The 26,816-nt window shown below is 52.9% G+C and overlaps 1 protein-coding gene across 2 annotated transcripts in view; it reads left to right on the top strand.

Moving 5' to 3' along the window:
• PACSIN2 (protein kinase C and casein kinase substrate in neurons 2) overlaps positions 1–26,816 on the top strand; it is a gene marked incomplete at its 5' end in the record, with an annotated part of 40,316 nt that overhangs the window by 12,636 nt on the left and 864 nt on the right. The window contains 8 exons of one of the 2 annotated variants that reach the window (XM_079715160.1): positions 6,060–6,216; positions 8,247–8,482; positions 10,646–10,801; positions 14,676–14,851; positions 16,911–17,031; positions 20,292–20,413; positions 22,490–22,612; positions 23,055–23,251. In XM_079715160.1, the coding sequence (XP_079571286.1) occupies positions 6,060–6,216; positions 8,247–8,482; positions 10,646–10,801; positions 14,676–14,851; positions 16,911–17,031; positions 20,292–20,413; positions 22,490–22,612; positions 23,055–23,251 (1,288 nt within the window). The remainder of the gene's footprint in view (positions 1–6,059; positions 6,217–8,246; positions 8,483–10,645; positions 10,802–14,675; positions 14,852–16,910; positions 17,032–20,291; positions 20,414–22,489; positions 22,613–23,054; positions 23,252–26,816) is intronic. The other variant, XM_079715161.1, reaches the window with a different exon arrangement.

Genomic DNA, 26,816 nt, shown 5'->3' with positions numbered 1-26,816 from the left:
TTGTTTAAGGAATCCTGCCCTGCCCTAAGTCACAAAGATATTTGCCTACATTTTCTTCGAGTCGCTTTATGGTTTTACCTTTCACATTTTTATTGAGTGCCTGACAAGACCCAGTGAGTGGAAGGCAGTTGAGAAAGAATGGTGAAGAAAGACAAAGGTGCGTACTTTTGCGGCACCATCGGAAGGTGCGTGGGGTTGGTGTCCTGTGTGCTGCGGGCTCTGGTCTGCCCAGGCCCAGGACGGCAGGCAGTGAGGCCGTCTGGGGGTGGCATGGGCAGAGGGGCTGGCTGGGGGAGGGCAGGGTGGTCTGGGCCACAGGCCTAGGAGCACCCTCTGTGTTGTGCATCAAGTCAGCAGTGAGACAGCCAGAAGCTCAACTGGGGTTCCTGGGGACATCCAGAGTCCACAGGGATTCTTTGTGATATTGAGATGAGCCACCGGAGGGAAGAGATTCATGCCTCAGGGCCAAGGCAGCACGGGGTGGGAGAGCGTGAGCTTTGGGGTGTTCCTGCCGGGTTCCCTTCTCACTTGGGCCACTGGTTTCACCCTGGGACTTTGGTTGTAATCACGCAATTTGTCTGCGAGATGGGCTCGATGGTCACCGACCAAAGAGAAGGGTAAAAGGAATAACATGGAAGATGTACGTGGGGTGACCCTATAGGTCCTCTGACCTGAGCCCGCAGTTCACACAGGTAATGGTAACTGAGCAGGCACTGGGGGCCAACAGGTGGGAGGAGCTGCACGTCCGCATTCGCACTTCCTGTCATCCACCTGGGATCCCAGGGGTCCCACTGACCTGCGGAAACCCTCCAGCTTTCCTGTTGCCTTTGGCCACTGTGTTCCACAGAATGGAGTTGGCCAAGGTAAGTAGGCTGTAAAGTCGGAGAAGCAAACATTCTCCAGTGTCCTTGTGAAAGGCAGTTCCAGACTGTTTACACCCAGAGGATAAATGAGGAACTGGTGCGACCTGTTTGAACAGTCCTTCCCAGCACCCCTGTAATTATAAACCCGCTGGTTTTTAGGCAGAGTCCACTGTCTCTGCTCTGATTCCTGATTACGCAGTTTCTGCCAGGGGATGTCTGCAACTCCAGCCCCAGACTCGTCTTAGCTGACTAAAACCAAGGCTTGTGTGACGCTGGATTCTCAGGGCCTGGGGCAGAGGAAAGCCAGAGGAATGATGAGAGCCAGACTCACAGGCAGCCGGGAGGACGGCGGGCAGCAAGGGGCCTCTGGGCCGAGGTGAAGGGCACTGAGGGTAGAAGGGGGTAGGGCGACCCAGATTCCAGGGAGGACGACAGGACCGGTCAGGCTCCTGGTGAGCCCAAGGCAGGCCTTTTGGTGATTGGGTGGAGGGAGGCGGGAGACTGGTTTCTGGAGGACTCTGGAAAGGAGTAGGACTCCGCTCTCTCCGCCTGATAGGTCCAGCCTGCAGGAACCCCCCCCTCCCCAACCCTGAGGTGCCTGAGAGTTGGGATACTGCTACCTCTGTGCCGCCCGCACGTGCCACCTGGAGGACAGCACAGTTCCTTTTTCCTGCTTTCCTGCTCTCCTCTCCACTGCTGTGCCCCAGAGTCAGCAGGCTACTCATACCTCCCCTCCAGGGGCTTCACCTTCCTGAACCCCATCGTTCCCTGAGCACAGCACCCTTTCGGATGAAGGCCTGACCCTCAAGATTTTTCACCATCTGACTGACCCCACCTCGCACACCACTTGCTGTACCCAGCGCCCAGCTCAGTCTCTTGTCACCCCCCTGCATTCTGTGGTCCACGTTCTGTTCCTGATGGGCTTCTCCCAGAGCCAGGTCTCCATGCTGTCACACCTTCTTCATTTTGCCAACATTGTCTCTGCCGGGAATCATTTCCCTTACCTCACCTTTAATCCATCCACTTGTCCTTGAAAATTCAGTCTGGTTGTTGCCTCTAGTATACCTGCCCCACCCCTCACCCTTCCTTCGGCCAGGTGGGCTCCTGAGGGGAGAATAGGAGTATCCCCCCCTTGCACCCAGGCACTTGCATGTTGAACATCTGTCTTTAGCACCTTGGTATCTGAGGGGGTGAGTCTGAATTTAGAGGAAGTTAGGAACATAGATGGCTTCAGACCTAGTTTTTAAAATGGGCATTTTATGAACAAATCAATTGATAATAAGGATTGGAAGAAAGCTTGTTTATTTTCAATTCCTACCTAAAGTTATCTGTCATTTGGCCATCTCAAAACAAGCTAGTATTTTGAGAAGCAAGAGAGAAGCTTTTTAATTACAAAACTGATAGAGCAGAAATACCTAACCATGTATGTCCTGACTTTAATGTATTATCAGTTTATCATATATTTGAAATTAATTTTTCTTGCATTTTACAAAACAGTCATTATACCTCCATTTTAAAAAAGAGAACACACTCTACCAAAGAAGACACATGGATGGCAAATAGGAACAAGAAAAGATGCCCAGTATCATTAGACACTAAGAAAATGCAAATTAAAATCACAATGAGATGTTGCTACATACTAAATGGCTAAAATAATTTTTTTAAAAAACCTGATAATACCAAGTGCTAGTGAGAATGCAGAGTAATTAAAACTCTCATACACGGCTGATGGGAATGCAAAGTGGTACAGCCACTTTGTCTTATAAAGTTAGACATACACTTACCATATAGCAATTCCACTTCTAGGTATTTACCCAAGAGAAATGAAGACATATGTCCACACAAAGACCTATAGGAAATGTTGATATCTTCTTTATTTATAATTGCCCCAAACGAAAAACAACCGAAATGTCCTTAAACAGGATGAAAGGGTAAACAAATTGTGGTGTGTTCATACGGTAGAATACAACTTAGCGATGAGATGGAGTGAACTACTGATATAGGCAGCAACGTGGATCAGTCTCGAAAGCACCGTGGTAAGTGACGGAGGCTGTCACAAAAGCCAGGCTGCACACAGTGTGATGCCACTTATCCTGGACGTCGTGAAAACGGGACAAAAATCAATTAGTGGTTGCCAGGGGCTGTGTGGGGAGAAGATTGACTGCAAGAGGGTGCACGGGAACCCTGTGGGGAGGTAGAAGTAGTCTGTACCTTGATACGGTGATGGTTATACACAGTATACATTCATCTGAACTCATCTAAGTTTATACCTGTAAAGGGTGATTTTTATTTTATGTTGACTCTGTCTTATTTTAGAAACAAACAGTGGCTCTGCTCTTAGGATGATGGTCAACACCCTGCTTAGGGAGTGGGAAAGCCACATTGCTCTGCTGCTGTGTGGTTTATGGAGATGGAAACAGTGAAACCTGATGAATGTCCCCGTGTGTGGACTGAAGTGATGGTCTGTCACAAGCCCACATGTAGCCTTTCATTGAGCAAAGCACAGCAGGGCCGGTGCTGCTGGAGCACCGCAGTGCCTGTTGTCACGAGCACTCCCCTTTCCCCTTGGCCCCGCATTAAACCTAAAACACGTGCTTCCAGGAACAACCTTCCTATTCCTTGCTGCTTTTCAGATTTCAAGATTGTCATTTAAATATGAACAGTATCGAGGGAGGGAGATGAAAGAGGGAAGAGATAAGGGAACATATGTGTATGTATAACTGATTCACTTTGTTATAAAGCAGAAACTAACACACCATTGTAAAGCAATTATACTCCAATAAAGATGTAAATAAATAAATAAAACAAATAATAAATAAATAAGAACAGTATCTATGGTATGTGTTGATAGGCTGTACCAATGTGTACCTTGTTAAAAATATCCTTTTCTTTTCCCTAAATCTTTTTACAAGGGTTTTGAAAATCAGGCGGGCAGGTTTCTGAAGAGCCAACATATTTTAATATTGATTGCCAGTATGAATATTATTGGTAACAGTGGGATGAAAACCAGATCTACATCGTGGTTTCCTGTCGGCTGTCAAGTCTGTATTGAGCTGTGATTATCTTAGCTCTTCTTGCCACCAGCTCAGCAATACTGAGTTGTGTTTTGTTGGTTATTTTTTTCATCCTGCTGTAAATTTCAAAATGACAGCAAGGCCCTATTTTTTTTTTTTTTTTTTTTTTTTTTTTTTTTTTTTTTTTTTTTTTTTTTTGTGGTACGCGGGCCTCTCACTGTTGTGGCCTCTCCCGTTGCGGAGCACAGGCTCCGGATGCGCAGGCTCAGCAGCCATGGCTCACGGGCCCAGCCGCTCCACGGCATATGGGATCCTCCCAGACCGGGGCACGAACCCGTATCCCCTGCATCGGCAGGCGGACTCTCAACCACTGCGCCACCAGGGAGGCCCAGCAAGGCCCTATTTTAAGGGAAGTGAACATGTGATGTCACTTCTAATTGGTTGTGAAATACTTGCTTTCTCCTTCCTAAAAAGGGGCTGCTGAAGGTTGGAGTTGAAAACTCAGGTTCACCTTCTGTGTTTTGGTGAGCTGGTGACCTGCTCTCCTTGCTGGGGGTAGCAGCTAGGCCATGCCTGGGCGGGAGGAGCCTGTGGAGGAAACGATAACTGATCGTGGGGCCTGAGATCTGTTTGTGCACTTCAGCAAGACTGCTGGAAATCATACCAGACCTCTGGAGAAGCCCACCCAGACTACCTGCCTTCCAGGGATCCTCGCTGTTCCCCAGGATTCTGGTTCCCATGGGAGTGGGGTCATCTCACCCTGTCCAGAGCTCTAGCCTCAGAGACAGCCCTTCCTGGAGGGACCACAGTCCCCTTTTCTCCCGATGCCCATCTCCATGTGTTCTGTCTCTTTGCAAGGTCTTCCTGCCACTCCACTGTAGCCTCTTCTTCACCTGGCTAACTCAGCACAAGATGGGAGGGACTCAGGCAGTTTGCACTGTTCATAAATCAGGGTTAGACAGGCTACATGGCAGAGAGGGGACTGTACCCTTTTCTGTAGCAGTGGGAACTAGTCCTCCATGTTCTCCAGGAGCTTTCAGATTGACTCTAAATGGAGATGAAATATGAGAGTGATTAGCCAGGCAGAGACATTTAGAAACGGAAAAACTGACAAAAAGGTGACTACAGTTTTTGAAGACAGTTGGGAGGAAAGGGTTGAAAATACAGTCGATCATTTTTCTGTCATATTTCCTCCAAGTGCTCCAGTATCAGCTACATGGTATCCTTTCTAATCAGCAGGTCAATGAATGGAACATACGGAACACTTTGATTTTTCACTCCAAATTAGCTGCTAATATTTTCTCAATTACTCTTTTCAATTACTCTTTTATTATTTATAATTTAGATAAACTAACTCTCCTCTCATATGTGAGATAAAGTAATCAAGCCTCACCTTGGCTCTCGTCAAAGCAGATAAGAATGTGAGCTTTGCCATCGAGACTCCTACCTGGAACCATTTGAAAACCTGCTTTCAGCTGCAGCCCAGCCTCTAGGACTGCGACTATGGGATCTTAGAAAACAATGTAACTTCCCTGAGCCTTGGTTTCCTCATCTTAAGATGGGGACAGTTATTCCTACTCATTAGGGCAGTGGCAATTTTGGGGGTGTAAAACACCTACTGTGGTCCCTAGCATGTGCTCAGAAAGTGGGAAATAGTGTTTGTTGCTCTAATTGGGAAGTAATAATAATCTAGCATGTGATGACATATCAGCAGTAGGCACCTGAAACCTGCTTATTCCAGTAATGCTCAAAAGGCCTTTAGCCAAGAGTCTATAATGTTAATTATAAAATCATTTTAATCTGAGTTACTAAAAAATTATTTTTCTGTTTTTGTTGTTTTTCATCTTTCTAGTTAGACATTACCCACTCTGGGAAGCTGCGTGAGATGCCCTCTGGGTGCCCTCAGCCCCTCGCTTCCCTCCATCAGAGCCCTTCCCACTCTGGCCTGTCTCCCTCCCTGACCCACGGGTCAGAGCATGGACGCTGGCCGCATGGACATTGAGAAGCTCCAAATCACTGTTTTGCGTGTTTCTGCTAGTGATAAAAACGGGGAGCTGGTCATGTAGCAACGCAGGGTGCCTTTGAAACAGGAGGGGGGCATGAGCACCCAAGAGCCGGGCTGGCGTGGAAGCCGTTTCTGCAGCTGCGGCCCCAGGCCTCACAGCGTGGCTCTGTTTCCTAGGTCGGGAACTACAAGCGGACCGTGAAGCGGATCGAGGATGGCCACCGCCTGTGCAGCGACCTCATGAACTGCCTGCACGAGCGGGCGCGCATCGAGAAGGCGTATGCGCAGCAGCTCACCGAGTGGGCCCGGCGCTGGAGGCAGCTTGTGGACAAGGGTAGGGAAGCCACCACACAGGACGTCTCAGCCCCAGGCGCCCAGGGCATCTCAGCCCCAGGCGCCCGGGGCAAATCGTGGACCCTTTCTGAGCCAGTTTCCTCTCTTGGAAGATCGGGGCAGGAGTTTGTCTAACAGTTTCGGGGGGCTGTGATTCATCACCCAGCAGCATAGCCTGCATGAGCTTTCCTCCCGTTTCCTGGGGACACAGGCCTCCTGTCCTCGAACAGCATCCAAGACTCCTGTGGCAGTCCTTGTCGTCCAGAGGACGTGCTGCGCTTGCCGAGTTAACAAAGAACAGCTCCTTCAAGGCCCAGACTTGAGTAGGCTCCTATCCAGTCAAAGGCCTTGCTGCTCAGCACCATGGTTTCTGACACTCAGGCTGTTTATTTGTAAGCTTGGCCAAGTAGTAAGTCAGATAAGACTAGATGGTGACATCTGGCAGGCTTTCTAATATTGAATTTTAACAGGAATAACTACAGGTGTCGTATGATGCAGGTTTTGCCTCCCCTCCCTCCCCAGCAAAAACTCAGAAGATTTTAGAGCTTAGTGACAATGCTGCTGTGGATATGGATTGTGCTCAGAATGCACTTCCCAGCAGTAGAGGGGGAGCTCGATTGATTATAGGATTTCCTGGGACAGAAGTGGGTTAGCGGGGGCTTCTCAGGGTATGTTTTGGGGCAGACTCTTCTACCATGACTGACTGTCCTCAGGGGAGCTGACCATCGGAAACCAGGCTAGGGCGAGGGGCCCCCAGGCGACTTCAGTTGGGTCTAGACCAGCTGCCCGTGTTTCACCTGTTGCCAAAACAGGTTTTCTGTGGAGCTTAGCACAGTGCCATGGTACAGAGTGGGTGCCAGGGAGTGGGGTAGCCATGCTTGGGTGAGGAGTGACTGGGGATGAGCCAGCTCCTTCAGGAAACGGTAACTGTTGTTATTTTATTTCCACCTGCCTGAATCCCCTCTCTCAGGATCCAGCTGTCAGCGCCGTCCATTCTGTTTATTCAGAACCTGAGGTTCCTAAAGCACTCCTGCCCGCTCACTTTATGGATCCTGCCACAAGACCTAGGCAGGACAGGGAGCTGCTCGTCGTGTAGACACGAGGGATTAGAGGTTCAGAGGGGCTAATGTTCTATGTTTATTCATGCACGCACACGCACGCGCACGCGCACACACACCCACCTGCACACACTCACCCACACACCATGCGTCTCTGTGTCATTACCCGGCTCCAACAGTCATTGACCCCAGGGGGCGCCTTGAGGGCAGGCGCTCGGTCTTCCCATTTCCGTCCTCAGCTTCTGTTATAGCCTGTCTCTCCCTCCATCACCTCACGCCACACCCTCAACAAAATGACGGGCCACATTAGGAGTTTTCTTCCTGAGAACAGTGAGTGGGGTGACCCAGGCAACCCCACACTGCTATCTAGAGAATTCTGTCTGGGCCAGAGTAGATTCCTGTCTCCTCCTCTCCTTCCCCAGGACAGGGCTTCCATTCTGCTGAGGAGACAGTCCTTCATTCAACAAGCAGTTCCCAGGGTCCTGCTCTGCATGGAATGAATGGGCCTTGGGAGAACGTGTGGTCCAGTGGAGGGGGAACCAGGGGCCAGCAGGAGCCCGCGCGGGTGGGCTGAGAGTGGCCTGGCAGAGAGGTCAGCTCATTCCAGAAGGCCCTCCTTCTCTAGCCAGCCTTAAGCAAATCAAAACTTCCAAGATGAGGAAACTTGAGTTTTTCAAGAGCTCAGTGACTTTACAGAAAGGAAATGTGTGTAATCCCCCAGTTTCCCTAACAAAAGAACAGATCCAGCTTCAGTTCCTTATTCTTTTCTTCATCCCAGGAACTGAAAAAGGAACGGCACTGAGAGAAAAATATCTGAAACAACCAAAAGGAAACCTCCCAGCCAGGCAGCCAGCCTGCCGGCCTAAAACCCCATCCCAACAGCTGAGGGAGTTTAGCAGAGGAAATCCCCATCCCCAGGGCCTGCCTGGGCCCTGCAGTGCCCACTAACCCACCAGCTTCTCTCCTGTGCCAGGACCTCAGTACGGGACGGTGGAGAAGGCCTGGGTGGCCGTCATGTCCGAGGCAGAGAAGGTGAGCGAGCTGCACCTGGAGGTGAAGGCCTCGCTGATGAATGAGGACTTCGAGAAGATCAAGAACTGGCAGAAGGAGGCCTTTCACAAGCAAATGATGGGAGGCTTTAAGGAGACCAAAGAAGCCGAAGATGGCTTTCGGAAAGCACAGAAGCCCTGGGCCAAGAAGCTGAAAGAGGTGCATCCCTCCTGCAGGCCCCTGCCTGGCCCCCCGCAGCCTGCTTCTCACTGGCCAGGCCTCCCACCTGCAGCGCCCCCTCCTGCACTCCCAGGGGTTCCTGCCTCAGCTTTAGGCACAGAATGCTGCAGCTGGTAGACAAAGGCCCACGCTCAGGCCCGAAGCCTGTGGTGCCTAATGTTTACCCATGTTCAAGACGCTGAGTGCTTTATGTGCCTCCTTTACATAATCCGTATCAACCCATTTCCCAGTCTTGGAAACAGGATGAGAACCACACACAGGGCGTAGAGCTCAAAACCCAAACTGTCTCTCTCTCTCTTTTTTTTTTCCCCCCAATAACTCCATGTCATGAACGTTCTGGTCTATCAAGAATATTAAATCGGTGCAAACTATTACATTTAGAATGGATAAACACCAAGGTCCTACTGTATAGCAGAGGGAACTATATCCAATCTCCTGGGGTAAACCAGAATGGAAAAGAAAATTAAAAAAATAACGTGTATCTGTGTAAAACTGAGTCACTTTGCTGTACAGCAGAGATTGGAGCAACATTGTAAATCAACTATACTTAAAAAAAAAGTTAAAAAAAAAATTAAATCCACAGTTGCCAATTATCTGAGGTTAAACTATTGTAGAATAGTGCTTCTTAAATTTAAGCAAGCTTGCTAAAACCCAGATTCCCAGGCCCCACCTCCAGGTATAATGATTCAGTAGGTCCAAAGTAGGGCCTATGGGACTTCCCTGGTGGTGCAGTGGTTAGGACTCAGTGCTTACATTGACGAGGACCTGGTTGGGGAACTAAGATCCCGCATGCCACGTGGCACCGCCGAAAAAAAAAAAAGAAGCGGGGCCTATTAATGCTCAGTTCTAATCTCCCAAGTGATGCCACGCCCACTGGTCTAAGGACTACATTTTGAATAGCACAGTTTTAGAAGACCTGTTGGTAGCACTCAGGAGCTAGTAATTAATATCCTAGATGGAAAACCCTAGCTCTTAACCACCAACAATGCCTCCCACAACCCTGGGAAATTGTCTATTACAGAGACTTAAAAGTCCATCTGGACTAGTAAAAAGGATAATTTTAAATTGTTCTTTCTCTTGTCTGGGTTTTTCTCTCAAATTTGCAATGATGCTGATATTCATTTTTGTAAAAGTAGCAAATGGAAACCATTGAGTCTCACCCAGCCTTGGCTTGCTGGAGGCTGTCATACCTACCCCCCAGCCTTCAGCACATGAGGACCTGCAGCCTGGTCTGCCCAGGCTCAGGGTGGACCTGCCACTTTCTTCCAACCCTACTCCTGCCACTGGCTTTTCTCAGGAGCTGCACCGCCTTCCTCCTTCTCAGAATCACCCGGAACAGACCTCCGTCTTCAGGTTGTAACAACAGGCTTTCCTTCTCTGCTCTGTGCCTTGGCTTTTGCCACATCTCCTTTCTCTTCCTTCTCGTCTCTGGTCCCATTTGTAATGACACTATCTCCCTCATGAGGCAGTGGTTACAAACTCATCTTTCTTCTCTAGAATGAAATCTGTGACTTTGGCTCAAGTAAGAAGTGTCTATTAAATTACATATATACACACACATCCACACACATCCATATCTGTATATACACATGTGTGCGTGTGGAATGTGCCCATAACCCTGCCTCCCAGCATTACACTCTTCTTGCGTTAGGTTTCCAGCTGCCTGCCAGCTCTTGCCTCAGATCCACACCTCCGTCACATTCTTGCTCCATGTCAAGTGCGTGGTTTTCTCTAACCATTCCATGTACCGCTCTACCAGCCCAGACCCACCCAGTGCACCTGCCTCTCCTCCCTGCTTTATTCTCCTCCTTGGCATTTGCCACCTTCTAATTTACTCTGTACTTGCACTGTTTCTTGGGGTTGCCTCTCCCAGCTAGACGGTAAGCTCCATGAGAGCCCAGGTTCTTTGACTGGCACTGTGCCCCTACTGCCTACATGTTTCCTGACAGCAAAGCAGGCGCTCCGTCAATAGTTGGTGAATGAACTCCTCTGTTGTACTTGTTGTAATTATACTGAACATACAGCTTTGTACCTGCTCTCTCCTCTCCTCTTGAGAGCGCAAGCACTTCCCACAGTCTGTGTAACCTCTAGCGAGGATTTTGAACTTTAAACGTGGTGTTCAGGAGCTCATTCTCCCTGTAGGTAGAAGCAGCAAAGAAAGCCTACCACGCAGCGTGCAAAGAGGAGAAGCTGGCAATATCACGAGAAACCAACAGCAAAGCGGATCCATCCCTCAACCCTGAACAGCTTAAGAAATTGCAAGACAAAGTAGAAAAATGCAAGCAAGATGTTCTTAAGGTAAACTGTGCACTTCTCTTTACATATTGAGAGCACATGCCTCACCCGTTCATGTATCTGGCACGCAGCGTACCTTTGTCGCTGCTTGGTCGGATGCTCGGACAGACGGCTGCATCAATGAAACACATTCCTGCCCTCAAGGTCACGCCTTACCTTGCCACAGCCATTAGTGCCCACCTCAGGACCGGGGCAGACCCAAGTTCTGGGCAGGCAGGGGCAACGGGTAACTCCTGTGCGCGGGGGACAGGGCAGTGGGGCAGCGGGAGGGAAGAGCTTGTGCAGGACACGAGTTGTGGATGCCAGCAGCGGGGAGCTGACGGGTGCGCTGGTTTGAAGGGTTATGAGGACCAGGTGGCCGGCAGGTGGCCTTGCAACGCAGGCCAAGTAAGGCGCTTGGGGCGTTGCGGCAGGGAGCCACCGGGAGAAGGTTCGAGAGCCTGGGAGGGGAGGGCTGATGTGAGCAAGGCTCTGGGCCTGTGCCCTTGGCTCCCAGCTTGGCCCCCAGCCCCACCCTCCTCCTTTGCTCTGTTCTAAGGGCTGGGCGGCCGGAGGCTGCCCCTGTCAAGGGCCTGCCCTGCTACACAGTGTTCACGGAAGAGAGTCCCAGCCTGGATTTGGAGAAAGAGGTGACGTTAGAGAGGAGGTGCGCTTCAGGAATAGGTCGTGGCCCCGAAAGGGGAAGCAGGAGTCCCGAGCTGATGTGTTACTACCTGCCCACCTTTTCGGGCCTCGGATGATGAGCATCACTGAGCCCCAGGGAATTAGGCGGTGTCATCTCTGTTTTGTGACGTAGGAAACGGAGGAACCTCGGAGAGGTGCAGTCAGTTGCCACCCAGTGATGTGAGCCTGGGAGAGCCTGTGCCCTCTCCAGTGCTCCTCACTGCTGTGTCCTCGCCTAGCAAGGAGGGTGGGAGACGGGGGTTCATTGCTCAGAGCGCGTGTCAGAATCCCTCGGGGAGAATCCCTCCACCCCCGCGCCTGTCTCTAAGACTGGGCCTGAGCCAGGAACCTGGGGTTGTGGAGCAGCCTGGGGGCCTCCTCCATGGGATCAGGTGAGGAACCTGGGGCCACCTGCTGAATGTGGGGGGCACCTGGACTCAAGGAACACAGGCTGGGGGGACTCTAGGAGCTGCCGTCATCAGGTACACAGGGAATTGGGTGCCCAGGAAAGTGCCTAGAGGAGAGATGAGGCATCTCCATACCCAGGTGTGTGTGTGTGAAAGAGAGATGCATGCCTTTCATGTTTTACAACCACCCAGAACAGACTCCACCAAATTGATACACTGGCAAAACAAACCCAGGGCCTGAGGTCAGTCGTAAGGCACATGTCAGGATGACCAGGGCACTTTGTAGAGGGTTCTCTCCCTGCCTCTGTGGTCTGGCCAGTGACCTCGGGGCACGATGGTCCTTGTAGGCTGAGAGCTGGCCTGGAGAGGAGGGCAACTCACTACCGCTGCCCTTCTTAGCAGTTTCTAAAAACCAACACTAACTGGCTGCACATGTCCTTCTGTGTTTCTTATTGGCCAGGCAGTGACTGCATCTTGCAGCATCCATCAGAAAGGAACCTCTCACGTTCTGTGCTAAGTATTACAGTCCACGTGAGGGTGAGGGTTGCCTCTCATTTCACTCCGTGAATATTTATTGGGAACTTTCTCTGTGCTAGCAGTTCCCCGAATGGCGATGACCGATGACCGTGCTCTCTACCTGGCCTGTGCTGGGACAGGGCTGCTCGTGAGCACAGGCCAGGTGAAGCCCCCCCCACCGACCAGGGGTCCAGGGAGGTTACCGAATGGTGAAGGATCCCAAGAAGTGGTTGCTGTGTGTCACTCTGATGGCACCACTGGTGTTTGAACCCACAGCTGCTTGTCTCTGGGCCTCTGAGCTCAAGCTGCCGCGAGGGGCCTCGCACATATGGGCATGGGCAGTTGATGATGATGAATAACCAGAGCAGCTATGGAGCCATGCTCCTGCTGGGGATGCCCAAACTCTGGCAGGGATGACCTTTTTCTGGGGTCATAGAGGACCCAAGCCCAGCCAAGGCAGGAGGCTTAGAAGAGAACAAGGAACCAAAGATAGCAGGCGAGGGGTGAGGGGCAGAAGTGGGGACTCCGGGGGTGGGCAGGCCTGCTCTCTGGAGGTTGGGGAAGGCTTCAAGAAGAGGGTCTCTTTGGAGCATAAAGGGGAGTCTTCCAGGGCATGAGTCAGAGAAAGTCGTCTGGGAGAGGAGCAGGGGAGGTGGCGAGTAGACTTGGATCCCAAATGGGCGCAGAGAAGCTGCTCTAGAGGTGGCAGGGGCTGGGCCCTGAGGCCAGGGCTTGGTCTTAAAAGCATGGGGTCCTGCAAAAGCTCAGGGAGGGTTCATTGCTTCCTCAGAAGGTCCCACGCTGTCGTCAGGAACAGAAAAGCAAAGTTCCTAGGTGGCCAGCCCATCCATCCGTGATCAGCCCCCATTTTTCAGGGTCTTGATAGTGGAAAAGGCTTGTGTTAAATGAGCGGCCCCAGCCCTGCCATCCCTAACTTTACCCTCGGAGGCTGCCATCACTTTGATGGTCCCAGCAACTGTCAAAACCATGTCGGGGTGGGGGGACGTCCCTGGTGGTCCAGTGGCTAAGACTCTGCACTCCCAATACAGGGGGCCCGGGTTTAATCCCTGGTCAGAGAACTAGATCCCACAGGCCGCAACTAAAAAGATCCCGCATGCCACAGCTAAGATCCATGGGCCGCAATTAAGACCCGGTGCGGCCAAATAAATAAATAAATATTAAAAACAAAAAACAAACAAAAAAAACATGTGGGGTGCAGGGAAGACTGCATGGGTTTACTGACCCCGGGCACATCCCTGCGAGGTAAATGTGCTAACTTTAGCCATGGCTCTTAGGCTAAAAACATGACACACTGTCCCTAGGCACCCTTGAGAATAGGACATACCTATATTCATATTTTCTTTCTGGTAAAACCCCTTCTTGAGGACAGTCTGGGGACGAACAGCTGTGTTGGGGATGTCTTGGGCTGGAGGAAACGGGACTAGGACTCTTTTGAATGCCTTGGTGCCACTCGGTGTCCTTGTCTGTCACCTCATTTGAGTATCAGGATACTGTGAAGTAGAAGTACTCCGTTTTCTGAGAAGGACAGCGACGCTCCCAGAAAACGAGCGGCATAGGCTTTGGCCACGGGTCTGTCTGGCGCTTGGAGCCCTGTGATCTTGCCTTTAAGGTAACTGTCAAGCCACTTCTGCTGTGGGCAAGATCCGAGGCTCAGCCCTTCCCCGTGGGAGAGAGGACACGGGCGAGTGACGTGGGGCTCGAGGCCACGCACACTGGGCTCCAAGTGACCGCCTCTTCCCCAGTGGCTACCTGTTTGGGTCTTACTCCAGCTGAGAGCCCTGGCAGATGCCGGGAGTGTGATTTGCATTTCAGAAGTGGAGGGGCTGGGACTTGAACTTGGAACTCTGTCAGACTCTGGAGCTTGTGCTCTTTGGGTTTTGGAATCTGGGGCGGCTGGGGGATGGAGCAGCTTTCCCCAAGGGCTACATTGGTGGTGGGGAGAGCATCCAAGATGAGCCTGGGGGGCCTGGCGTGTGGAGTGCAGAGGGCTGTTTCACAGCCAGATTGGGTGGGTGCCCCTCAGGAGCAGAGGTAGGGCTTGAGTCCTCTGGGCAGGAGCTTGCGGGGCAAAGGAAATAGATCGGGTGCTTCTTGGATGCAGGGTTGCCTGAGGAGTAGTCTAGATGCTGATGGATTCAGAAGTGGTGGAGGGGGACAAGGGCTGGGTGATGGACAGGGTGGTGCAGAGGCTGGCTCACTCGCTCTCGGTCAGAGGGAAGAGGGCTGAGTGGAAGTTAGTCTTCAACTCGTGTGCCTGGACTTTCTTGTAGACCAAAGAGAAGTATGAGAAGTCCCTGAAGGAGCTGGGCCAGGGCACGCCGCAGTACATGGAGGGCATGGAGCAGGTGTTTGAGCAGTGCCAGCAGTTTGAGGAGAAGCGCCTGCGCTTCTTCCGGGAAGTTCTGCTGGAGGTTCAGAAGCACCTAGACCTGTCGAACGTGGCCAGGTAAGTGTCCCTTAGCTGAAAAGCACATCCCAGGGAAGTCAGCGGAAAGTTTCTTTGGAATACAGATCAGTTGCTGCTCTCCAGCCTTGGGGTGGCAGTGCTTGTCAGAAGGTCTTAAGTTCCCCTGCCCAGGGAGGGCCCTTTGGCCAAGCCTGCCTGTGGCCATGCAGTGTCCTACTGCCTGGGACAGCTGCTCGCTGGCCTGAGTCGGATGGCTGCCTGCCACTCTCTGCCAGCTCTGGGTGCAGTCCTCTGCGTCTGGGCAGGAAGGGAGGGCCGCGGCTCGGACCCGCCACAGTTGCACGTTTGAAATCAACTCGGGAGCAAGTCGAGCAGTTCCGAGGCTGGCACACCCTGCCCCCGGGATGGCCTTTCTTTGAGGACCTTTACGAGGTCCTTTCAATCCAGAGCAGCTGGCTGCCAGCTTGTTCCTTGACTTCCAGTGGTTATGAGCCTTGGGCAGCACAGACCCTCAGAGACTCAGTTCTGAACGGAGACGTGGAGGCTGTGATATTCCTTCCATACTTTCCTTGTCTTTGGTCCCATGACACCTTCGTCAGGGCAGAGGCCTGTGCTAACCCTGGACCTAGACTTCTGTCATCCACATAAGCAGAGCCATTTAGAAATGACTCACAAGTTAAAGCTTGTCGTGAGTAGGAAATTACATTCCTTTTGTCTCCTTCTAATAGGAAAAACACCCAAAGCAACGATTATTGATTGTTCAGCTCCTCTGCCAACAACTAATGGATCCTTATGAGTGTCTATGAAGTAGGGGCATTATTCCCCATCTTGCTGATGAGGGAGCAGGCTGGCGTGGTTAAGGGACTTGCCCAAGGCTGCACCACTGGCCGGGGCAGGGCTGGGGCTGCCAGGCTCTTCTGCGGGTGGAGTAACTCCCATCGTGCGAGGGCTTGTCCTCGGTTGATGTGCCTTGCTTTCCTTAGTCCTCCAAGCCACCCTGGGGAGGAGATGGTGTAGTAGTGTTCTAGGGCTGCCATAATGAAATACCAAAACCTGGGCAGCCTAGAACAACAGAAGTTTCTTCTCTTGCGCTTCTGAAATCAAGGTGTCAGCAGGGCCTCACTCCCTCTGACGGCTCTGCTGTAGGGGAGGACTCTTCCTTGCCTCTTCCAGCTTTTGGTGTTTGGGGTCAATCCTTGGCCTTCCTTGACTTGTAGATGAGACGCATCACTCCAGTCACATGGCCGTCTTCTGTGTCTTCACATTGTCTTCCCTCTGTCTCTGTACCCAAATTTCCCCCTTTTTATAAAAAGGTGGTTTTTTAATTTACAGATTACCTCTGTAAAGATTCTATTTCCCAATAAGGGCCCATTCCGTGGTACTGGGGCCTAGGACTCCACCACTATCTTTTTTGGAAGACACAGTTCACCCCATAACAGGTGACATTATGCACACTCAGCGGAGGAAGACACTGAGGCCAGGCCCAGAGAGGGTAACTGACTTGCTAGCCATACAGACGAGAAGTGAAAACACCAGGACCCGCAGCAGTCATACTCCTGTCTGACATGGTCAGCTTCCTAGGGAGGCAAGCTGCTCTGAGCGCTCAAGCAGAAGCAGGAGTCCCCGCAGGTGGCTCATGGGGTCTGCAGCCACCACAGCACTGGCCAGTCTTCGTTTACTGTTTTTGCACAGCTGAGTGTAAACCTTCCTGCTTTTTTGAAGGGATGAGGAGGAGCTTTCTGACACTGAATTCTGGACCTGGTTAAATGGGACCACACAGATTGGTGGCCCGTGTGGCCCAGATGCCAGCACCTTTTGTATTATCTGACACAGAGCAAAGCCAGGTTGTTGCCACCTGGTTTGATTTGTCAGAAGCTGAAGCTGTGGCTTCCACGCCGTGGTTGTTGTTTGTCCCATTCTGTGTGCATCACGGCCAGATGACCGTCCAGCTGAGCCAGGGCAGGGGTCTGATCTGCCCTGTGAAGTCGACTCTCGTGCGGCTGCAGACCATGGCGCCAGCTCTAGGCAGGCCCTGGGCGAGGCTGAGGGCTGGCCTTCCCTTCCTTCAAAAAGAGTCACGCTTCTGTCTCTGATTTAGCTACAAAAACATTTACCGAGACCTGGAGCAGAGCATCAAAGCTGCCGACGCAGTGGAGGACCTGAGGTGGTTCAGAGCCAACCATGGGCCAGGCATGTCCATGAACTGGCCACAGTTTGAGGTAAGAGGAGGCTCTGCCTGTGACCTGTTGGCCTGGGAGGGGCCTAGGCCCACAGGGTCCAGTCATACACCGTTCTTTCTCCATCCAACTCAGAGCTGGCCTGTGCCCTGTTTATGTGGCAGCCTTTACACATGGCAACCCTAGAAACCAAGTGGTTGTTTAATGTTCTGGGGGGCTTCAGGATTACCAAAGGGTCTTCTGAATCCCTGGTGAAGATGCAATTATGTTCTTTGTAATTGAGAACTTTGATGGTCACTTGTTGACCATCTGGCATTCCCTTCGTGGTGAGTCCCAGGAGTTGCAGGAGTTACAGTTCCCTGCTCAACCCTGCGGGGTGGCCAGGGAAGGAGTGGCCACAGTGCATTCCAGGCCTGGTGGGCCAAGAGCACCAGCTCAGCAGCCTCTGGTCCAGGACGAGACGGGAGCATGGTCTCAGTGCGTACCTGTTCTTACCCTTCACATGAGGGCTTTTCCTTATCTTCTTATATAAATTCAACCAACTTTGGTGTAGGATTAACTTTCTTCTTTTCCCATTTTCATGGGTCCAAGCTGTCCAGTATCTTTACATGCAAAATTCAAGGGCCTGGGGATCTCAAGATTCTTCCAGCCCTAGAATTGGGTCCCCAGGCCCCACCTGGCCTCCTGCTGATAGCAGAGAAGGCAGTGGCCACAAGTCCCACCACCCTGTTCTCTGAGGGAAAGGATTCTCCCCACCTCGTGGCAAAGCAGGGGCTGGGAAGGGCCCCACAGGGCCATGGCTGCTGCCTCCCCTGGAGAGGATGCTGGAGGCAGCCCCCTCTGCCTTGGACTCCAACCACCTGGCCCCACTGACTCGGTAGTGGCTGGAGCCCAGGCTGCACTCAGATCCTGCCTCAGCACTTACTAGCTGTGGGATGCTGAGCAAGTCATCTGCCCTTTTTGTGACTCAGTTATCCCATGTGTAAAACGGGGATGACAGCAGCCCCGATCTTCTTGGTGGCTGGAGGTTCAGTGACCTGGTCCATACTGGGTATTGCCCCTGGGCCCACCACACAGAAGCTTGTTTGGCCCCGACCCAGCCTATAGTTTTTTCAGTCCACATCCCTGTGCCTCTGTTTTCTGGAGTTTCTCAAGAAAGCTTCTCCAGATGACAGTGTGGGTCCCTGCAGCTGAGCATTCCCCCTGCACTGCCTTTAGGACACTGGCTCCCAACAGGGGCCAAGAGCAGAGGCCCGGGGCCTTCCCAGGTGGAAGTGGACCTAGAGGAGACAGCACAGCCCGGCTTCTCCTCCCCCTGGTGATGGCACATGGGCAAGAAGCAAGTTGGTGATGGGACTTGTGCACACACCTGGATTCTCCTCTGCGGGGAGTGTTTGCTGCTCTCAGGAGAGGCTCAGGAAACCCTCTGTGACATGTACCCCCTCCAACCCCCAGATCCCTTAGGGTTGGTCATCCCTACCCAGAGAACAGAATGGTCTGGAAAGGAAGACTTGACAGGCAGTCTTGCTGGGGTGGGTGTCCTGGCCAGAGCCCATGGTGGCCCTTCTCTCTGTGGGTCCCACAGGCCGGGAACCCATTCCTGCATGTGGTGCATGCTTGCAGCTCTTATAGGATCATGCTTCCTTCCTCTAATGAAATTATTTGTTTTCATTTTTCATGCCACAAGGATGAAGTAAGTTCCTATTTTATGGCTAACTTATTGAATTCCAAACCTCTTGCAGTGTGTGTTCAGCCCAGGTGGGTCTGTGTGTGGCATTCGCAGCCTGCTTCTGACAGCGTGTGCTGGTTAAAGAACCGTGGCCACAGTGTAGCCCAGGCTGTTTTGTTGTCCAAGTTAATAGTGGACCCTTCCCTTCAGAGTTGGCCTGGTGTTGATCACATCGGCCCTTGGAAGCCACCCCATCAGGATGGATTTATATTTCAAAAGGTCCTGTTTGCAGGGCAGAAATAGAGACACAGACGTAGAGAACAAACATATGGACACCAAGGGGGGAAAGTGGGGTGCGGGTGGGGGGGGTGGGATGAATTGGGAGATTGCGATTGACATATATACACTAATATGTATAAAATGGATGACTAATAAGAACCTGCTGTGTAAAAAATAAATAAAATTCCAAAAAAAATTTTTTAAAAGGTCACTATGGGGATCCTGAGTTCCAGTTGAGTTCTCAGTCAGCTTATTTCAGTTAAGAAAATAATTAACAAATAAATAGGTGACCTAAGTTTGGGATTGAGGGCCCAGGTCTGCCACCAACTCTGCGTGGGCAAGTCACTTTTCTTTCTGGGCGTTGGTTTCCTCATCTGACAAATTGCCAGGTTAGACTTGAATGTTTCTACTGTGGCTTCTAGCCTTGAAATTCCATAACTACACATGAGCAAAGCTCATGACTCAAAGCAAAGCTCAAAGTCATCCCAAATATTAATTCAGATAAAGTTGTTTGATAATGGGTGGAAATGGGGCAGGGAGAAGAGTTCCTTAAATGTGTACACACACATGCTTTTCTCCCAGTGTTTTCAGTGCAGTTGATAAAAGCCTGTTCACATGCTGGAAAAATAGTGAACCTCTGGGGAGATAAACACTGCTTTGCTTTGTTAGCTAGCCCCCAGCACACTGCTCGGATGGGGGAGGATGTTCCTGGGCAGGGAAGGGCACTGCTCCTTGGAGACTTGAGTGGCCGGGTTGCCCCTGCAGTGATGCGGGAGCTCCCCTGGGCCCCTGATTTTGTTTGCACCCAGGGCCCATTTCCCACACTGCAGACTTGCTCAGGCCCCCACGCCCAGCTCTCTTGCCCTGCTGACAGTTCAGGGCACGGATGGGAGAGTCTTCAGCACTGAATGCCAAGCCCCTCGCAGGGTGGGCTCTGTCTCCTTTGGAAGTGCAAGGAAACCTGGCGAGGCCTCTGTCTGCTGCTGCAGGCCTGAGGGTCTGGAAGCTGAGTGCCACAGGGACAGGGGTAGGACGGGGAGGCTCCCTGGGACTGGAATGCAGGATCCCTGAGTGTCGGCTCCAGTCTTCTTATCATCCATCCGTCCCTGCAGGCTGGGCCTGGTGCTGACCTCCAGGCCCCCTGAGGAGTTCATACTTTGCACAGTGAGGAAGGGTCAGTGGTGGGTGTCCTGAGCCCGGGGTCTGCTGGGAAACAAGGGAGAGCAGAGGCAGCAAGGCTAGACGCCACTAACCTTGAGGGGCAGGCCACTGGCTCGCTGGCTGGTGTTTTAGACTGATGTGGCCTCAAACAAATGAACTTCCTGATTTCTCTCCCTCGGTGCCCGTTGCTCAGGACTGGTCTGCAGACCTGAATCGAACTCTCAGCCGGAGAGAGAAGAAGAAGACTGCTGATGGTGTGACCCTGACAGGCATCAACCAGACCGGCGACCAGGCTCTGCAGAACAAGCCCAGCAGGTGGGCACTGGGGCAGCCTCAATCCCTGGAAAGGTCCCCTTGGTCCTCTGCACGGGCTGGGACGCCCCCACCTGGGACACCAGGAGACTCCCCGATGGGGCCTCGCACGGAACCCCAGGGCCATCTTTCCAGACACTCCCTGTCTGCCTGCGCTCTGCCGGGCAGTGGCCCAAGGTCATCTCTGGAGAGAATCATCAGTCCACCTGGTGCCAGAGCTGCAGAAAGATCCAGAGGGGGAGCCTTTGCCGCAAACGTGCTTTGGGCCCCAAATGAGGGGAAGAACTGATGTTAGGTGCTGGTCATTATGTGTCCCCAGTGGTGCACACGGGCAGGTGGAGGTCACTGCCGGTGGGGTCCTTCAGGAGGGTTCAGGTGTCCTGGCCAGGTTTGTACTTACTTCCCCGTGCCATATGCAGGTGCCTGATTCGGGGGTGGGGCGTTGTCAAGTGCCCCCTTTTTCAAATTACCTCTTTGCTGAGAGCACTGGTTATTTCTGACCTCATTGTTTGCTAAAACTGAGTCTGGATCCAAGAGGTGGCACTGAGGTTCTTTACAACCTCCTGGAAAGCGTGTGCCAGATGAGGCCACGGAGTTCCCAGCAGATAAATGTTGCTGTCCTCTGCAGAGCTGAGGCTGCCCTGCAGGCCCCGGGCCCAGAGGCCTCCACGGCATGCTGGGTGATAACACACCTCGGACTCGTGGCTTCCTAGGAAGGGTCAGCGCAGGTTCCACAGGCCTTTCTGTAGCCCTGGGCACTGAAGCCCCCGCCCAGGCTCCCTGGGCTGACATGGCCACTTGTCATTCAGCTGCTGTGCCACCGTCTGGGCTGGTGGGCCTAATTAAGTGACTGCAGCAGTGAGCACCGTGCCAGGGGTCAGGCCAGCACCTGTGTGACTAGGGACGGGGTGGGGCGGCCTAGGCTGGCCAGGGCTGCTGCACAAATTCAGCTGCCCAGCACCAACCCCCTCTCAGGTCAGCTGGAGAAAGGTGCCGAGGAGGGAGGAGGGCCTGGTGGTCTCAGACATGTGGCCCGGATGTAGGCAGCAGGCAGGTGTAGGCCCAGTGCCTCTTGCCTGGCCTGAAACCAGTGAGGCAGTTGCCGGCCACTTGGGGTCACTCTGGTGGCATTTGAAGCTTTTCCTTGCCTACCCTCCCCTGCTCTGACTGAGCCATCCCCCCAGCACTTTGTGGGCCTGCTCCGTGCCGCCCTGGCTTGGGAGGTGGTGCTGGCCTGGGGAGCCCTGCCCTGCAGCTCAGTGGTGCGGTCCCTCAGCTCAGAGTTCTACAGTGGGGTACCTGGGCTCTCGGGGGCCTGTCTTATCTCTACCGTCTTGTTCTACACTTAGTACCTGTAGTCACTGCATTTCATCACCTGGCTGTCAGCACTCAGGCCAGGCTGGGGTCAAATTTCTCTCTGGTCCCCTCTGGGCCTGGCACACAGTAGGCAGTTGATACAGTTATGCAGATGGATTTTCCCTCTCTGGAGCACAAAAGGGGTCCTTTCTTCCCAGAAAGGGCTATTCAGTGGGCTTTGGTTCTGATTTTGGACGTTGCAGACCCAGAAGAACCAGGGCGGAGGCTGTCGGGCCCTTTTGTAGTCAGAAGGAGAGGGTACGCTGCGCTGTGTGGTCTGGAGAGCTCCGGAGCCTCCTTCCTGCTCTCGGCAGGGCTCTGAGCCTCCCCAGGCTGAGCCCCACAGGCTGTCGGCTGCCAGCTCTCAGCAGAGAGCCAGGTGGGGCAGACTATGGAGAGAACCCCTGAGCCCAGAAGCACTTTGCTCCACCGACAGCCTGTGCCCACCTCAGGGCTCCTGTTCAGGATAGACTGTGTTCAGACACAAGGAGGGCAAAGGGAGACCTTGTTCTCTCTTAGACACTTAAGGCGCAATTAACAGCCAAAGCGTTGCCAAGTGTTTTGCTAAAACAGGCTTTCTGCACAAACAACATATTCCTCCTATTTGACGGGGAGCTGATTTGTCCCTTCAAACCCTGGCCCTGTGATCCTGCAGCTGGGAGCACCCGGGACCGTGGGGGCCGCCGAGTTGGGGTCCCCTGAAAGCTCTCTCTCTCCCCGTAGTGACCTTAGTGTCCCGAGCAACCCCGCACGGTCAGCGCAGTCACTGTCCAGCTACAACCCCTTCGAGGACGAGGACGACACGGGGAGCACCGTCAGTGAGAAGGAGGACATTAAGGCCAAAAAGTTGGTGAACAAACGTTTCCCTCTGGTTTCCACCTTGCTCCCTTTGTCTCTCCTCTCTGTCCAGGGTCTCACCCCCTCGGCACTCAAAGCAATGCATGAGGCCTGCAGGAGGTGGCCCGGCTGCCAGCTGGTGGACGGTCTCTGGCTTCTCGATCCCTTAGGGAGGGAGGCACCAGTTAACGAGCTGTGGTTGCTTTTTCTCTGCCCTCTGTTAACCCATATCAAGGTCCCGGCACACCAGCACAGGAAGATGGGCATGCTGGGCGGCCCCGCAGGGAGCCTGCCCACGCAGGGCTGCTGAGGGGGCTGTGATCCTGCAGAAGGGGTCCCAGCCCAGCCCCAGGGCTCCCTCGGCCACCCGGGCGGGGACCAAGGCTCCAGGCAGGGCCTCAGGCCTCTGCCAACCCCATGCTCAGGGCCCCTGGTCAACCCTTTCTTGCAGTGTGAGCAGCTACGAGAAGACCCAGAGCTACCCCACGGACTGGTCAGACGATGAGTCTAACAACCCGTTCTCCTCCACCGACGCCAACGGGGACTCAAATCCATTTGACGAGGACACACCCTCGGGGACGGAAGTGCGGGTCCGGGCCCTTTACGACTACGAAGGGCAGGAGCACGATGAGCTGAGCTTCAAGGCTGGTAGGTGGCCCTCCCGGCTGGCATCTGGGGCGAGTGCTTCCAGCCTGCTGGGGGAGGTTGTTGTCTTTTAAGTCTGCTAAAATTCCTGCTAGTTTCATTTGTGTTCGCCAATCCACCCCCCATTTTAAAAGTAGCAGATGGGGCTTCCCTGGTGGCGCAGTGGTTAAGAATCCGCCTGCCAACGCACGGGACAAGGGTTCAAGCCCTGGTCCGGGAAGACCCCACATGTTATGGAGCAACTAAGCCCGTGTGCCACAACTACGGAAGCCCGCTTGCCTAGAGCCCATGCTCTGCAACAAGAGAAGCCACCTCAATGAGAAGCCCACACACCGCAATGAGGAGTAGCCCCCGCTCTCCGCAACTAGAGAAAGCACACACGCAGCAAGGAAGACCCGACGCAGCCAAAAATAAATAATTAAAATAGATAAATTAAAAAAAAAAAAAGTAGCAGATGCTCAACACCAAAGCTTAGAAGACAGCGAGGTGCCCATGTGCCTTTGCCCAACATGCTGCCCCAGTAGGGCTAAGGCCTGTGCACAGGAGATGCTGATTGCCAGGCCCCCTGGAAGCAGCTGCCCTACGGGTCCCCAAGGGAAGCCTTTCTCCAGAGGCCCACAGCTGGCAGAGGAGCCCAGACTCCAGAATAGCAGGCAGCGTGTCCGTGGGCCCGCAGAGCCTCATCTTGGGGCAGTGCTTTTCACACTTTTCTTGCAGCCATGCTGTGTGCACACCTACCACCAACACAACTTTGCTGCCAGTAGCTGAAACCCCGGTTTTATAGAACAGTCTGGATCCTGATTGTATGAGCTCTGTGTGTGGAGATTTTCTATCCTGTCTTTTTTTTTTTAATGCTGGTTGTAGTTCACCAAATGGGTTGCAACCCTCCATTTGAAGAGCACTATCTTAGAGCCTGTCCAGAGACGCTTGATCGGCCTGGTGCCAAGTGGGCCCAAAGGGAGCCAAGTTCCTTCCTTCTGCCTTGCCCCTCCTCAAAGCCAGCCCAGATTCAGCATCCATCCCTCCAGGGCAGGGGCTGTGCTGGGCCCTGACTCAACCAGCACAGGCTGAAGTGTGCCCTCCATGCTCCATCTCTGGGACAGACCCTCACTTCTGACCCCACCCCACCCCAGCTGGGGCTGTATCCGGAAGCCCTCCTCTCCGCACTCAGCAGGCCAGCCAGCTCTCCCCAGACACTCGACCCCAGGGTTGGTCATTGGGTGCCTCTGGCTGGTTGTAGAAAGTTCTTTTCTTTTTTTAAAAATTTATTTATTTAATTAATTTATTTTTGGCTGCACTGGGTCTTCGTTGCTGTGCGCAGGCTTTCTCTAGTTTTGGCGAGCGGGGGCTACTCTTCATTGTGGTGCACAGGTTTCTCATTGCGGTGGCTTCTCTTGTTGCGGAGCACGGGTTCTAGGCACGTGGGCTTCAGTAGTTGTGGCACGCGGGCTCAGTAGTTGTGGCTTGCGGGCTTAGTTGCTCCACGGCATGTGGGATCTTCCCAGACCAGGGCTCGAATCCATGTCCCCTGCATTGGCAGGCGGATTCTTAACCACTGCACCACCAGGGAAGCCCTGGATGTAGAAAGTTCTTACGTGTCTTTTTTTTTTTTTTTTCTGGTACGCGGGCCTCTCACTGTTGTGGCCTCTCCCGTTGCGGAGCACAGGCTCTGGATGCACAGGCTCAGCGGCCGTGGCTCACGGGCCTAGCCGCTCCACAGCATGTGGGATCTTCCCAGACCGGGGCACGAACCTGTGTCCCCTGCATCAGCAGGCAGACTCTCAACCACGGCACCACCAGGGAAGCCCCTCTTACGTGTCTTTAAACACCTTTGTTGAGTTTTCTTTTCTTTTTTTTTGGGTGGTGGCGTGGGGGCGTGCCTTGAAGCTTGCGGGATCTTAGTTCCCTGATCAGGGATCGAACCGGCACCCCCTGTAGTGGAAGGGTAGAGTCCCAACCCCTTGACTGCCAGGGAATTACGTCGAGTTTTCTGACATCTTTGGTTGGGGTTGTTTCCCCCCTGCTTTGTTTGTTGATTGATTGATTTTTAATTTCTCATTCTTTCTAAATCTTTTTTTTTCTCATTTGGCCCCGCTGTACAGCTTGCGGGATCTTAGTTCCCTGACCAGGGATTGAACCTGGTCCCCGGCAGTGAAAGCACCAAATCCTAACCAGTGGACTGCCAGGGAATTCCCTCTAAATTTTACCTATTGGATTAGTCAGCAGTTTTATAGATTTAAAATGTTTCCTTCTGTTCCCAGTGAATTACCAAAAGCAAACTGAAATGAATGTTTCTAGTCACCGGTTTACATTTTCACAACTTGGAAGGTTCCTATTAGTTTCGTCTGTTTTCTGTGTTATTTTTCTTTTCCCCGACATGACATTAGTTCCCAGCCCATACTGCCTCCTCTGTCTTCAGCACGCTCTGGCCGCTCTCCACTTCTCTGGGCCTTGGGAGCCTGTGGAGTCTTCACTTGGTGCACTTTTCACCACGTGACAGCATCATAGAGCTGGTGCCCCGTTGGCTCCGGGCAGCCTTGCTCATCAGGGCCTGATGGGAGAAACACCAATCGTCAGTGTCGGCCCTGCCAGGGGCCCACGGGGGCACCTGGGGGTGGGCGAAGATGAGGTTTACCGCTCAGCACGCTACACCTCGGCCCCCTGCATTCGCTCCTGATGTTGCCAAGCCAGACGTGCACGAGCACGGGTGCTGACAGCAGCGGGTCGGGTGCACAGCGGGCAGAAGAACCATCACTCATGGGAGTAACGGCAGCCCCCGTTTACCGAGTGCTCGCTACGTGGACCCAGGGCCCTTTTGTGTTTTAACACTTAGTCCTCACAGCGCCCCCCCCCCACCCCTTCCCCCGGTCCACAGGTGAGGAAACTAGGCCCCAGGGGCGGGGCCTTGGCCAGGTCTCCCAGCAGCCCAGGTATTGGACCCCCAGGCATCTGGATCAGTATGGCTGCTACACAAAATAAGGAGTCAGGGAAATGTTGCTAAACAAGGCTTAATTGCCTGAGGAAAAAAAATGCAACTGAGCCTGAAAAATGGACCAAAATGCCAACAAGAAATACAAAGCTGCAAACTGAACAATAAGGACAGGCCTCAGCTGGCCTGTCTGCTGCCAGTTCCCACAGCCATCTCTGCAGGGTGGTCACCAGCCAGAGCTCCTTCCTGTCCCCTGTCTGGACTGCTCTGTCTGTCCTGAATAGGAAAATGCCAGTCCTGGACCTCCCTCCACCTCAGCCCTGACCACACCTTTGGTCCTTGTCACTTGGCCTGTCTCCTTGAGGGACCAGGGCTCCATCTGTCCCTCTCTCATGTCTGTATCTCCTTCACCACCCAGAGCCTTGGTGTGATGTAGAGGTTCCTTCATGCTTGAACAAACAAAAGATAAATCAAACTGCACTAACACAGAGCCATGGGGAGATTCCAGAACCGTGCCAACACTCTCAGTGTGGGGAGGGGTTGATTTCCTTAAGTCAGAGGACAAATGTTCTGAGCTAGGTGCTGGGGATAGAATAATGGGTCCCCAACCTTCCCACAGCCTGCAGTCTAGACACATTA

The sequence above is a fragment of the Hyperoodon ampullatus genome, assembly GCF_949752795.1.
Source record: "Hyperoodon ampullatus genome assembly, chromosome: 11".
Classification (NCBI taxonomy): domain Eukaryota; kingdom Metazoa; phylum Chordata; class Mammalia; order Artiodactyla; family Ziphiidae; genus Hyperoodon; species Hyperoodon ampullatus.
The sequence above is the reverse complement of the archived record's forward strand: the minus strand, read 5'-3'. Positions and strand labels throughout refer to the sequence as shown.